Here is a 15,661-nt window from a genome sequence, read left to right as displayed (position 1 = left end):
AGACTCCAAGACAAAGCTCACAAAGATTCCAAGAAGACATCAAAGAGCCAAAGACTTCAAGACTAGTGAACTTAAGGCTTATTAATAATTTATAGTCTTTGTGAATCGATTTCAAATTTGAAAAAGGAGCTCTAAAATAAATTTTATCAACAAAACATTATCAATGACATTTTTTTTTTTTAAATATACGTCAAAACTGGATCAGTGACATTTTCGTAATTACCAACCAAACGCCCAGTTGGAGCTCAATCGGACCTCCGATTGGCAATAGAAACTAGCTTGGATTTTCAAGAATGTGTCCCCAACATTTATAAACAACAATATTTCTAGTTTTCCTATAAATACAACTATTTCTAAGCTTCATATAGACCTCATATCAGATATATATTGAACCAATTATTCCTTGTGGTGAGATTGGTAACACCTCAAACACCTCGACCTAATCAACCAATATTTCTAATTTTTTCGCTTAGCACTAGTATAGCCCTGTGTTCATTCATTCATGAATTATATTGTGAAAACTCCAAAACTTATAGGAGAGGTGGCACCACCTCTAAATTCATATGGGTAAAGTTTTTTCAGTATCTTTGTTACCTTTTAACTGCTTATTACACTCAACTGAACTGCATAAGAAACTTTAAGCTTAATCCTCTATTAGTAACAAGTACTTAAACAATTAAGTTATTAATGCTTGGTTTGAGAAACTTAGAAGTGCTCTTATTGCTTGGGGTTTCAAAGCTTTAGTTTCAGATACATCTCTCTCTATATGACTAAATATGGTTATGATTTTGTTGTTTCAGTTTATGTAGATGACACTCTTATCATCGAAGCAAACAAGTCTGATACTACCACTCTCGTTGTTGATCTGAATACTCAGTTTGCCTTAAAATCTCTTGGTTCAGTTAGCTATTTCCTTGGTTTTGAGGCTTATCTTAATGCTTTTGGTGTTCATCTCACTCAGTCTAAATATGCAGCTAATCTTATTGCTAAAACTCAATTTACAGACTCATGCTTATTCTGATGCTGATTGGGCATCTAGTTTGGATGACCAAAAGTCTACAAGTGGTTTATGCTTGTTTTTTGGGGGTAATCTTGTTAGCTGGTGTTCTCGGAATCATAGGTCAATTGCTTGGTCTAGCACCGAGTCTGAATATCGAGCTCTTGCTTTTGTTGATATTGATCTTGTGTGGTTACACTCTTTACTCACTAATATTGGCATTAAATTTTATGGTGTGACAATCAAGGTGCTCAAGCTTTGGCACTCGACCGACCGACCTGGTTTTCATTCGAGAACAAAACATATTGAATTTGATGTAACTGAATCTGGTATAAGTTAATTGTGCTACTCTTTATTACAACTGAGAATTCTGTTGCTCTTCTAGGTGTTTGTTAGAATGTCTAAGTTAGTTTGTGACAGATTTATTTTCCAAAAATAAGCTTCCTGAAGCTTCTTCTATACTAAACTGAAATACAAAACATCTCACGCATTTTTTACTGAGCTGAGATTCACTTTCCTCATTTCATTACTTTCGTATTTGAATTAATTATTTTAATCACAAAAAATTAATGTACTGTGATTAACTACATGTATTTTATCTTAATTTATTACTGCGTTTGTATATACTTTTGATTGCAACTATAGTTTAATTAACTCATTGTACATAAATACACCGTGACGACCGTGACTTACAAATATATGAGTAAAATTTTCTGATTAAATGTTAATGGGTTGATTAGACTCAAATAATTTGTTATGATTAAAAAAAATTATAAGAAAGTTTTGATCAGTCGAATATCCATGCCACATTATTATTCTACACATAATATATATATATATTAAATAGAAGTAATATTCAATATATCGTTTGCTTAGTTTTAAAATTGTAACTATTATTTATAATTTTAATAAAAATTAATTTACTAATTTTTTTAAATATATATAAATAATAGAATGAATAATACTTTTATAGTATATATATATTTATCTAAATCCAACATTATATATATATAATAATATTTCAAAGGAAATTAATAGTCAAAACAAAAAATTTTGGTTTTCTCAGAATTTGTAGGTACTAAATAACTCCAGCTTAAATGGATATTATAAATGCATATATTAATTATATATCGTACTATATATATAGCTATCACAGGCTTGAAAAACATATATATATATATATATATAAAAGTATCCAAGAAATAATGACAAGCAGTGAGTATAATTATATTGTGCAGATAATATTTGATCTTTGCCAGGAATCATGTGACAAAAGGAATAATTTAACTGTACCCTTTTGTACCAATTATTATTAATTATTATTAAAAGAGAAGAAGCAATAAAACTAATTCATAATATCCTATTCTATATAACATTTTCTTCCAAAAAAGGGTCTTTAATATATATAAATATAGATATATATTCAACTAAAACTTACACTTTATAAATAAGTACCGCTATTAAAATGCAAACCTTTGATGAGATTTAGCTTTCTATAACAGTAATTATTCAAAACTATATATATATATATATATTGTTGAGATAACTACATACTATTTGCCAGAAATTAAGCTAAGAGAAAATACATTTTGAAGCACTGAGATATAAATATATATATCTATGTGACTTTTTGAGATCTTTCTTATCCTCCTTGACCTCATCAATCCAGTTGCCCTGCTTGCTGATCTGAAAACAAATCTAATTATCTATAAAAAAAAAAAAAAATAATCACTATATATATAATATATGATACATATATTTCATAAAAATTAAATAAAAAATAAAAATGGGTCAAATTTGGTCACTAGCTAGAGAATTTCAAACTATAATTAATAAGAAGATATATAAAATTGCCAAAAACATTATATATATATATATATATAATGTTTCTCAAGTACAAGTAGATTTTAATAACCAGTTATAATATGTAACAGCTCAATAATATTAAGAGTACATAAAGGTATGATATACACACCACCATAACCGATCAGACCAAATTCTAAATCAAACTTTATTTAAGAAAACATATATAATGTTAACAACAAGGCTTTGTCTACTTAACCGTACGTGCTAAATTATATTTATATATATATATACATATATATTGTATAACACAAAATATATATATGTGTGTATTATTAAATAATGATCTGTCTCTATTCTCAAACATTCTTATTCTTTCTCTTTTTAGATACCCTTCTTTGCGAATAACCTAATCGAATTATTCATTTCGGTAGCTAATTTAAGAATGATTAGTTATATATGTAATAATTAGTCACCGAAATAAATATTATTTTCACATGAAATATGACATTTAAATACTTTAAAATGCAATAAAATAAAAATTAAGCATTACTCAAATTGTGCTTTGTTTTCAAACACTAAACATATGAGTCAGAGGAAGTAAGAAGCAATAAGTACATCATGCATATAATAGATACATGGTACAATGACACATAATATAAATATATATATATATATATATAAACTCAAACCTTGTTAGATATGTATTATTATTCGTGTATGATCATAAATTTTTACAATATACAAAGACATATATTACAAGAGAAACTATTTATGAAAATTCATTACCAATCAAAATATTACTTAATTCCTGATCATGTAAACTGTCCTTTTCTCTAGGCAGAAAATAGTACAATAATGTTCGATTGATTTTAAATGCCACCCTCATTAAGCAAACGTAATTAATATATATATATATATATATATATATATAAAAGGAAATAAAGGTAAAATGTTTTTTGATGGGTATTCCTAAAAAAATTAATCAATACACAACTTTTATATTTATATATATATATATCGTTATAACACTATAATAAATGTGGCATACTATTATTGTCGCAGTCTAATGTCGAGTCTTATACATTTTAATTTAATAAGTGTTATAAAATATCGCTAATTAACTATATAAAATATCACTTTATGTAGTCTTAAAGTACCAAATAATAATAATCATTTAGCACTTTTGTAAAAATTTCAATTATGTAAGATTTGAATATGTTAGATCAATTAGTTAATTAGGATTCATAGCATGTGTGAGTTTTAATGAGAGAAGAGATTTAAATTTTAAATGATTGTGTAAATATAATTAAATAAGATTAATAAACCTTTATATATAAGTTTCTTTTTAATAAAAATAGAAAAGCAATTAATAACAAAAAATTTAAACAACAACTAACTATAATATTTATATACTTTGTTTGTCAAAATTATTTATATTTATAAGAAAATATATATTTATACAAGAAAACTTCTATATTGGACTGCTCTATATAAGAATAATTTTTATTTTATTATAAAAAAACTATGGTCCCAACTTAAGTTAGTTATTAATAGAAATAACTTATAAATTGTAATAAGTTATTAAGTTTTTAAGTTTCGTATTAAAAAATTATGCATCTATATATATATATATACTCATTGTGTATGAAATTAATTGTACATAAAGATGTTAACAACTCTACAAAGTAAATCAAAGTATGAAGCACTTTACGTATAAATATTTTTCGAAGAATAATTATTAAAGAGTTCCCTCTGTTATTATTGTTAAAGTTGATAATTTTAAGTATTAGGAAATTTTTTTGTACCAATATATACATCTATTGAGTTATTACCTCTTAATTAGGATACAGTTTTGTTTGATCCTAAAACTATTCTTATACATACATTTTACAGTATTTATTAAAATATACAAGTGCATATAAATAAGAAAATTAATTTATATATTTTGTGTTCAATATTGTTATAGAGTGTGATTATTGGCACCCCTCTTTTTTCTCCTCTAACCCCTTCTAATCAATTCATTATTATCAACCAAATTACAAATCTATTTTCTAACACACCTCCAAATAATCTTATAAATTTCTTGAATATATTACATGGCATGAAAATTGATTATTTTGATTTTAATTACTAATTATTTTGATCCTAATGAGATAAATGTTTCAAATTTTAAATTATTTATGTTTCTGTTTGTTCTTACTTTTAGTTTTTAAAAAAATAATAAAAATTTTGATTAACCTTTTTAATTTTAAAATTATTATTATAATTATTTGATACATTGAGGATTTGAACCCCTCTCCTTTCCCATACACCATTTGAGCTAGTACCAAGTGGCTTTAAATTAGAGGGTCAAAGATACTTTAATTTACAATAAATAATAAAGGTGAAATAAAACTAAAAATAAAATTATTTATTAATAGGAAATTTTGTAAAAAAAATTTCAAATATAATGTTACCATAAAATTTTGAAATTTCTATATATATAATGTTACCATAAAATTTAAAGAGCCAAAAGTTGAAAATGAAGATAAGAACTTCTATAACATTATTTGAAATGATATATACTACTAACATTATTTTTCAATGTAATCTAATGCAGATTTAATTTGAATGTAAATTTTGTGTGTAGTTAGCATCACAAAAGTTCGAAGTAGATAATTAAGCCAACATCTAATTCATACAAATTCACATTCAAGTTCATAATCATATCATAATCATAATCATAACCAGTAATGAATAGAGCCAGATAATTCTTAGGACTAATAGCATTTTTAATTTTTTAGGAGACTTAATTACAGTTCTTTCCAAAATTATTTTAAACCAAAATAATAATTTTCTAGTTTAGTTTATATTAATTTAAAATATAAAAGAGACCAAAATTTAGAATACTGCCCCCTAATTAATAACTTAGTAATTTGGCTACGTTACTCATGACAATTAAATTTATACTCAATCTAATTTGTTAGAGATTAGATTCCAATGTTAATTAACATATGCTATTAATTAAGACAATATATATAAATTTATGATACTGAATTTGAATGTGGAGGATTCCAATTTTTCCTATCAACAAACCACATTGATCCATTTCAATTGGTTTCTGAGTTTTACAAATTTATGAAGCCCTTAATTTAATTAGGGATGAACCTAATAGCTAAACTGATTTTAATTTAACTAGTAATTAAAGACTAACTTATATAATAATTATAGATATATATATACTCCTAGCCAGTCATATATTATCAAAATTTGATATATATATATATATATATAAATACAGTGTTGTGATTATACTTCTAGTTCTTAAACAGACAAACACATAGACATATACGTACAATGCTTGGCTCATGAAAATCTTCAAAAACGCAATATATAATTATGATTTTATTTTAACAATTTAATCAAAAGGGTTAACAGATATATAATTGTTTTAAAATTTTATTAAGTGAATAGATTATTATTGTAAACATATATATTCTAAATTATCATGGTTCCACCACAACAAAAGTATCTTATAGAATCTCGACGCACCCATAAATCTACAAATTTAAAACTAATATCTGGGATCAGTACAGTTTTTTTGTCAAATTAAAAACAAAAACAAAGAAAATTAAGTAGTAAACGTAATCAGAATCCATTTTTAAAAAATTAAAACCAATTAATACATATGTGTACACAAGAATAATTGTATGTATATAATTCTTACGTCGACGAGTATATGATTCACATGCAACGTATGTATATATATATATATATATCACATATATATATATATATGGTAACCATAGGGAGCAAAAAATCGAAGAGAATCACAAAAGGACCATGGCCAGGAAACAAACGAAAAGTAAACGAGTAATGAGAAAATATTTAATTAAGACATCACAAACAGTATTTTTGCCTGATTTGAGAGAGAAAGAGAGAGAGAGAGATAGAGAGAGACAAACAGTTTAGAGAGAGAAAAGAAAAGAAAAGAAAAGAAAAGAAAGCCTATTTAGCCTGGCTTCCCACTCTAATTATGGCATCTAATACTTTGTGTGGTTCAAAGATCCATCACCAAAAATTAATGCTCACCCAAGTTTTTGGATCAATGTTCATATACACTTGACTAGATTAGGGTTTTCCTGTCTAAACTCTAGGGTTTAACCATACAATATAACTAATAAGTTTAACTAATTACCCCCAAAAAATAACAGTACTTCATAACACTATAGTCAATCGATTTTTTTTTTCTCCAGAAATTAATAAGTTTAATATTGCACCTGATCTCAATCGGTCAATAGAGAAATCATCAAGATCTCTTGTGGGTTAGACAATTTAATAGTTAAGAATTCACCACAACAACACAAATAATATATATACGATTCAATTATATTTATATATATATATGTATGTATAAATTGAGTTATATAACAGTAAAAGAAATGCATAATTAATCAATTAATTACCATATATATTGATCCCCGGAGAAGATCGACGATGAGAATCACTACTAAGAAGACTGCTTCAAAATCTTTGGCTGATCCTGATGATGATGATCGTGAGAGCTGATTGCCTTGAGTTGATTGCTATTCCTTTTCTTCTTCTTCTTCTTGTAAGGAATACCTCTCGCCTTAGCTTGACACTCCTTCACTTCACGTAAGTAAACCCGAATAGCTCCGTTTCCGAAAGGGTTCGTCTCAGGCGACCCACCGTGCTCTTCGTACGCCGCTCTCAGCCGTCCGATCAGCGCGTCCAGGCTCCCCCACGCCTGCCTCAGCGGACACGTGCACGGCGCAGGTGGGTCCGGCTGCCCGAAGAACACGCATCCGTGCAAGTGAACCTTGGTCTTCCCGAACTGGTCGAGGTAGCGTAGGAAGTCAAGGACGTGGTTGCAGTTGCACTGGGGGAGAGAGACCGGAGGGCTTTGGTTCTTTAAGTACTGGCCAAAGGTGTTCCAGTCTCTTCTCTTCTGAGACTCGTACCGGCTTAGCGGAGCGGCGGCGGCGGCCGCGGCCGCACCCGCAGCCGGTACTACTTGTTGTTGCTGCTGATCGGCTGTCGTCGCGATCGCGATCTGCGATCGCGACGACGAGCCCTCGGCAGATTCTTTTCGTCTGTCTCCAGACACAGACATGGTTTGGTTGGGGAATTTTTTTTTTCTTGACAAAGAGAAAGAGAGGGAAAAAATTGGGGTGGGAATCGAAGAAAAAAGAGGTGAATTTGGTTGATTAGTGCAGCAGAAGAAGAAAGATGAAAATCACATCTTTGGGTCTATGATGAGATGAGAGGACATGAGATGGGCCCTATGAAAGTGCTTTATTTTGTTTTCCTCTTATTTATGACACTGTTTGCACTATCTAATATTTTATTAATGTATAATTGTTAATCAGTGAATCATGCTATGCTATGCTATGATCTTTCAATTTAAAAAAAAATATATATATATATAAAAAATAATTGATGAAATCTAGCTAATAGCCATTCTAATGGTATGTCATCATCCATACAATCATTATCACTATATTGTATATAAAAATATATATAATTAATTAATTAATATAAATTATTTCAGATTTTACATTATGATCATAGAGAATAGAATGGACCCCGGGCGACGACTCATTTGTCGGTGTAATCACTTAATTAGTCCAGATTCATGAGTATTTCATTCCCTAAATTTTTAAATAATTAATTTTACAAATTAGGTTTATTAATTTGACATTAGCCAATATATATAGGTAACGACTATAACATCGCATCATTCTTTTTCGGTACCTGAATAGATATAATTCTAATTTTTTTTATATGACGGTGTATATTGTAGATATTTAGTATATTCTGTAAATTTTCAAGAAAATCTGAATAGTTTACGAAGCCGAAAACATGGTTCAAATTGTAAAATTTTACACGGGTACAATAAACAGTTTAGACCCTGTTTTCGGTACCATAATTTATTCAAAATTTCTTGAAAATTTGTAGGATGTTTTAGATAACTATAATGTACACCAACATATAAAAAATGAGAGATTATATCAATCCAGGTGCTTAAAAAAAAAAATACACCAATTTTATAAAAAAAAATACATTGTAATCGCAACCTCTGTATACATAATTGTTTTAGTCGGTCAAGGGCTACTGATAGAATTGTATATATATTAATATTAAATGATGACCAATAAGGGTTATATTGCCAAATTAAAATGATTACCACCATGATCAATTCGTGAGCACTATAAAGAAGTAATAATTAATGGCCATGATATATATGTAACACAGAATGATATACATAATGTCTTAAGGAATTTAATCTTTATTTAATTATTTCCCTTTTATGCAATGCAATCTCTTTGTAATCATATTTTATAATATATAATTATATATCTCGATCAAAGTTCAAATCCTATGTATATACATATATATATAAATACACAGTGACCAAATATTGGGTCACTTTTTTCAAGATTTACTTGAATGGGTATACAAGTAGTACTAAATTATAAAGATACCCTCGAAATAATGTTTTGAAAAATTAAGCTTTGTATGTCAGATTTTTGAGGGCATCTACGTGCATGAAGTGACCAAACGTGTTCATTATTATTATATATATATATATATATATATACGTATATATATAGACGTTTGGTATGCCCAGGTAGCAGTCGTACGTAGTACTAGATAAATCATCAAGCAGAGCAAAGAAATTTCTAATTTTACTGGTCAAAGTTTGATATTAAAAGGTTCTTCTGATCTGTATATGTCTCACTTCATCACTTGTAATTATAAACCATGAGAACATACCACCTAGCTCTCTCGAGCTACAACTTTTCATTTTTCCCTGTATATAGTGAAAAGAACAGGAACCAATGACGACTAATAATATTGATTTTTTGTTAAAACGCCCCAGGATGTGGTACATGGTAAGAAGCATGATTTACTCAACAATTTATAAGAATATAAATTACTCTACTTATCACTAATTGATTTTGAGATAAAACTTCATGCTCGTACACCACATTCCACGTTCTAACTTTTGTGTTAGGAAGCTGGGAAAGAACTTAAGTTGTTTCAACACAACAACTTTTGGGATATTTTCAAGTCCTAATAAACCCCAGAATTATGCATATATGTATGTATATGCAGTAAGTTGATGATTTAGTTTATAATTATTATTTATATATATAAATGATGATGAAGAAAAATTACTTTGCAATGTTGATAAGGATATATATATAAATATATATATATATGTATAATTAAAATTAAAGAATATATATGAGACAGTGAGAAGAGGGAATGATGCAAAATTGGGAGACATCTTTGAGAGATGGGCCCAATGCCTCTGAGTATATGTCTCTTAAGCATTATATATCTATCTATATAGTAGTGCTGCTTGGAGTTTGGGCAATGTCTACTTCTCTCCCAGTGACCCCTACTCATGCGTCATATATACATATATATAATAAGGACACAATTGTGTGCTTACAATCACACATATATACAAATTAGAGGAATTTTCATTTTGAGCTTCTCCAACGGATTCTTGAAGAAGGGATTATTTTGGTTTAAGATTTGAATATAGTTTAGGAAGATATCGTTTTGGGTCATGTGTTTTTTCCGAATACGCAATCAGTTTTTATGTTTTGTTGAATGATAATCTGGATCCGTATTTTACAAAATAGTACATTAAATCCGATTTTCGATGGATTCAGAAAAAGATCTAGGGTCTGTTTTAATCGATTATGTAAAAATATGCTGTTTCAAAAGGTACTTATAGTAGCTAATAAGCTGCCTGATAATAGAATACCTTATTAGGCAACAGGGACTTTATTCGTACGACCAAAGGGAATGATGTTGGAATTTATTAATTCTATATGAATATGATTTTATTACAAAGTTAGAAAAGAAGCAAAAATAAATAAATAAATAATTGGTTTTGTTGGTAATTGTAAAAAAAATTGCATTGTTGTAGGGCTCTCAGTATTTTCGACCCGTGAATAGTTTTCGGCGTGATTTTTTTTTATGACTGTGTATATTGTAGCTATTTAGGGCATTCTGCAAATTTTCAGAAAATTTCAATTAGTTTACAGTACCGAAAACTAGGTTCAAACATGTTGTTGCACGCGTGACTAATTTTTTTTATGTGCGTGGAAAGCAACATATTTGAACCTAGTTTTCGGTACTGTAAACTATTCGAAATTTTCTAAAAATTTGCAGGATATTCTAAATAGCTACAATATATATGGTCATAAAAAAAAAACTGCGCCGAAAATTGTTCAAGAATCGAGAAACAGCCAGAGCCCTATCAGTAAGACTTAAAGTGAAGCCCCAATAAAAAAATTATTGTGTATATATATATAGGTTCAACAACAACAATAATAATTTCCTCAAAAAAAAAAAAAAACAACAATAATAATAATAATGGATATGGAGCGTATTACGTACGTGTAGGGCTTGGTCATAATAATAATAATAAATTTCAAAAGAGAGAACCGCTCCCTTAATAAATTTTAAAGCCTTGTGTTAGTGCCTTTAAAATTTAAATATATATTTTCTAATCTGACTAATTAAGATCGTACATTATCAATCAAATAAAAACGACAATATTTTTTTTTTCTATATTATTTCAAATTCACCAAAGACCTGATCACTCTGACCCATATTCTATTTTCAAATTAAGGCTATATATATAATTAATTATTTGTATATTGGGATTAGTTGTATCAAAATTCACTACTATATATATACCATATCTCTCTTTTTGGAATATGTGATTTATAAGTATATAGAAAAATTCTATAAAAAATAAATAATTAATTTTATTCTTTAATCACTGAGTTGTGTTTTGAATAATATCACGACTTAATATTTTGTAACTTAATTTTTTTTCTTTAATATGTTTATGTCATTCTTTTATAATATATATATATATATATGACATTATTCATTTATTTAAAATTTATACGATAATTAAAAAAACATAATAAAAATAAATTAAAATATTTTCTAAACAAAACTACGTATACGTATATTGTACCAAATCAAAATATTGTTTAATAAAATATTGTACATTGTTATGTACACAACTGAATTAATTTTATGTAACATTAATTTACATAGTATTAATTTGTACGTATAAAATATTATTTTATAGAACTTGTTACAAAAATAAAATATAATTGTATATACCAATGAGTCCGAATTATAAAGTAGCTACTGAAAACGGGAGTGGTGAAAAATTGAAATAAATAATTATTAGCTTTTCATAAAAATGTATATATATTTTCTGCTCTTATTCTTTCTATTATTGTACAACTTTTTCTTTTGTTTTTGGCTCTCTTATAATCAAAACCTTTTATATATATATATATATATATATATAAACTGATTTGAGTTTGCTTGTGAAGATAGTGAACAAAAAGTTATCAAACAAAAACTTTTCTTCTGAAATCAAACAATGAATTACGAATATTTGTCTTTTGAATCATATCAAAACCAATTCATTGCTGCTTCAGTTTTTCTCAACAACTTACCCTCTTTCAATTTACTTTTTGAGTACATTGCACGACATAAAAAAAATTTATTTTATTAAATAATAATAATATATATATAAAAAAACTATGTATAATTTTACTGTGGATTTCAAATACTACTTTACACAAATAATTCAATGCTTGTGGGTCCATTTACTTAATTATTGAATCATATCACCAAAAAGAAAAAGGTGCAAACCAAGCAAATAGATTTATATATTATTATTTTTATTTTGACAAAACTGGGTAAGTAAAATTATATATTCATATTTGTAATTGTATGCTTTTTATAAAAAAAAAAATATACATTTTCAAATTCTAAGTTTGGATTCTGTATTTTGACAAATTACTTTTTAAGTCATGTTATTTTGTAAAATAGTTCAAATAATCAATTACATGCATATATATATATATATATATATAAACAAGCACACTTCTAATTAATTGTTTGAACTCTGTTTTGACACTAATTATTTGAAATTTCCTGAAAAGTGCAAAGATGTTTGTTATAACTACAATGTACACTATCATATAAAAAATGGGTTATAACTTTTTCAAATACCAAAAATAGATTTGCCACCACCTAACAACTTCTCATATGTACATATATTTATATTAGAGTTAATATTCTATTGGGTTGTTTAATAAGAGGAGTTTAAAGTTTTTACAATATTACTAAGAAAGTCAAAAAATGGTAATCTAATTATGTGAAAATATATATTCTTGTGCAGTGTAATTTTATTCTTCATTTTTAACAAATTTTTTTTGATTATGCACAAGAATGTGTTAATTTTTAATTTTTTTATAAAACTAACATAATACTTTATCATTAAAATTATATATATAATAAAATATTAAATTAAAAATGCTCTTACAACTTACAAAATTTTCTCTTCAATTTTAAATGATAATCAAATTCACTTATGTATAGACATGTTGATTAGGTTTTTATATAAAATATATTAATTTATTTTGATTATATTTTTTTATTTGTCATATAAATTTTAAATAAATAAACAACGTCATAAAATTTTAAATATAAAAAATTTATATACAACAGACATTAGTTTGTCATTTTAGGCATGATTATATAATAAATTGTAAAGAGAAATAAATAAAGTCATTTAACCAAAAAAAAAAAGATTGTAGCACTTCACTCTTTCTTTTAAAGGAAGTTTGGCCTCAGAAACTAAAGAGCAACCCGATCGTGAGAGGCACAAGGGAGCGAGAGCCAAAGAAATATCATTGATGACGATCATCAACCCTTAATAAATTTTCAATACACGAAGGATAGCAACACCACCATACATAACGTTCATGCATAAACAAAGCTAGTTTAGTTAAAGAATGAGAAACACTATTAGCTGTGATCAAAAGATAACATATGACAAAATGATTACAAATAGAAATGATCTTTCCAACAATAGTTCCTATGTAGGAAAAAGTTGAACTCTAATAACATTGAATCATTGATAGCTACTAAACAATCAGAGACTACACTGAGAGGTGAACACAACCCAATTAAAGACTTGCACAAACGTAGGGCATAAGGATTGTCACAACTTCAGCGATCTTAGGCGAATAAGTAGCAATCAGTGGCCAAACAGCGGACGCCACTACCTTTTGACTATTGGTCCCTTATGACAACTTTATGTGAGTCACATTGATGGCAGCATCAATACTAAGATTCAATAAACCACTCGGAGAAGGCTTCCATTTATCAATTCGAGGATGAAGGGTTATGCCCGTCTCTCTATCACTTTGGTTAGCTGCTTGATATTTGGCACTGTAATTCAGTATCCAATCAAGAGTCATCTCATCTCAGAGGAGGAAATTATCATGAACCTTCTTATTTCTTCTAAGCCAAATTCTCCAAAGGACCATTAAAAACATCTCAAAGTACTCACCTGAGTATTTGTCTCAAGAAGCTCTAACATAAACTAGTAAAATTGAGAAATTTATAGAATTTACTTTGATGGGTTTAAAAAATTAAAATAATGTACCAAATATGGCAAAGATTTCACATTCCCTTTTATTGGAATGAAATGTAAAACTAACACCCATGCACTACAAGAAACATAGGCTATTACGATGGTAAATACAATGTCACCACAAACTGTAAATCTTACTCTTACTGCTACTTGACATATATATAGAACAACAATATCTAATTTGTTCATTATGGTCTTTATTAATTTGGGAGAAACATAAAAAAATTAAATCTAAAAAATATTTGGGGAACTATATTTAGTTATTTTTCTGATTAACCTGAATTATAGATTAATCTATATATATAGTGATCAAACTGTTAAATTTTACTCTAATTATTGAATTGATAAATTGGACACGAAATATATCCTGCTAGTCCACGGTTTATAAAAACGGATTTTGACCAGACCAGAGAATATTCTTGTCGCATTTAAAGTTATTGTGTACAACACACATTAACTATCTAAATTAATTAAGTGCAAAATCCTCAACATAATAATGTGTGACTCTAATTATACAAGTGTTTGCTATTAAAATGTATTGTTCTTTTTAAGGTTTAGGTCTTTCAAATAATATTCTATGGCGTTCCTAGTTTGAACCCATCACTTAATATTTAATACGTTCTCATAAGTACAACATATATTATTTCTTTCGAGTAGAGATGGTACAATGGGGCGATTTGGAGCCCTGACCTGACAAGACGGCTTTGCCGGTTCGTTCGAGGTGAATTCAGGGCTAGATGGGTCGCTATTGATTCAAGCGGGTCAAGTACTAACCCGACTTGTCCATGTTTACTTTTTTTTTTTGTACAATCAATAATTAAAGATATAAATTTTATAAAATAAAATATAAATTTGATTTTAATTTTTTTTACAATCAATAAGTATTGATACACGTAAAGTACATATCTAGAATAAATTTACATATGAATTTGATTTATGCCTAGTATTATTTGAATATTATAAATCTCATAGCTTATAATAGAATAAAAATTTAAAATGAAGTTTTTAAAAAAATTAGGGACCAATCACGTAATGACACGTAATAGTCCAGTCATCACCAAACGGAGCTCAACTGATGGTGACTAACGGAATTACAGTTTTTCTGACTTTGGGTACTTTACCCACTAAAAAAAAGATTGGGTCCATGCCGTGTATTTTTTCCAAACATTGGGTACTTATGGCGTAAATATCACAAACAATTATAAAAAACTCAATTACTTTAAAACAATTTATAAAGATATATGCTAATTTTTCTTTTAAAAAAATCTTTTGAAAAAAATCATTTAAAAAAAGTAAATAAACCGGGGAAGGTCATCTGAGGCAAGTCTGACCTGACCCACTTCAAAACACTTATCGGG

At 27.6% G+C, this 15,661-nt stretch overlaps 1 protein-coding gene across 3 annotated transcripts; it reads right to left on the bottom strand.

The window, feature by feature from the left end:
* Nucleotides 1–2,419: 2,419 nt before the first annotated feature.
* Nucleotides 2,420–8,037, bottom strand: LOC133801672 (protein LIGHT-DEPENDENT SHORT HYPOCOTYLS 10-like). 3 transcript variants are annotated; one of them, XM_062239920.1, is made up of 2 exons: nt 7,249–8,037; nt 2,420–2,695 (listed from the first exon to the last, which is right to left on the bottom strand). In XM_062239920.1, exon 1 carries the CDS (start codon nt 7,914–7,916, stop codon nt 7,293–7,295), a length of 624 nt encoding a protein of 207 aa, XP_062095904.1. In that variant the 5' UTR covers nt 7,917–8,037; the 3' UTR covers nt 2,420–2,695; nt 7,249–7,292. The 3 variants fall into 3 exon arrangements, with proteins under 3 accessions (XP_062095904.1, XP_062095901.1, XP_062095902.1); XM_062239917.1 differs by having other exon boundaries at nt 2,420–2,703; nt 7,249–8,035; XM_062239918.1 differs by having other exon boundaries at nt 2,420–2,683; nt 7,249–8,033.
* Between the last annotated feature and the right edge of the window lie 7,624 nt (nt 8,038–15,661).

Source organism: Humulus lupulus, chromosome 9 (assembly GCF_963169125.1).
Source record: "Humulus lupulus chromosome 9, drHumLupu1.1, whole genome shotgun sequence".
In the NCBI taxonomy this organism is placed as follows: Eukaryota; Viridiplantae; Streptophyta; class Magnoliopsida; order Rosales; family Cannabaceae; genus Humulus; species Humulus lupulus.
Note: the sequence above shows the minus strand (reverse complement) of the source record. Positions and strands in the feature narration are given on the sequence as shown.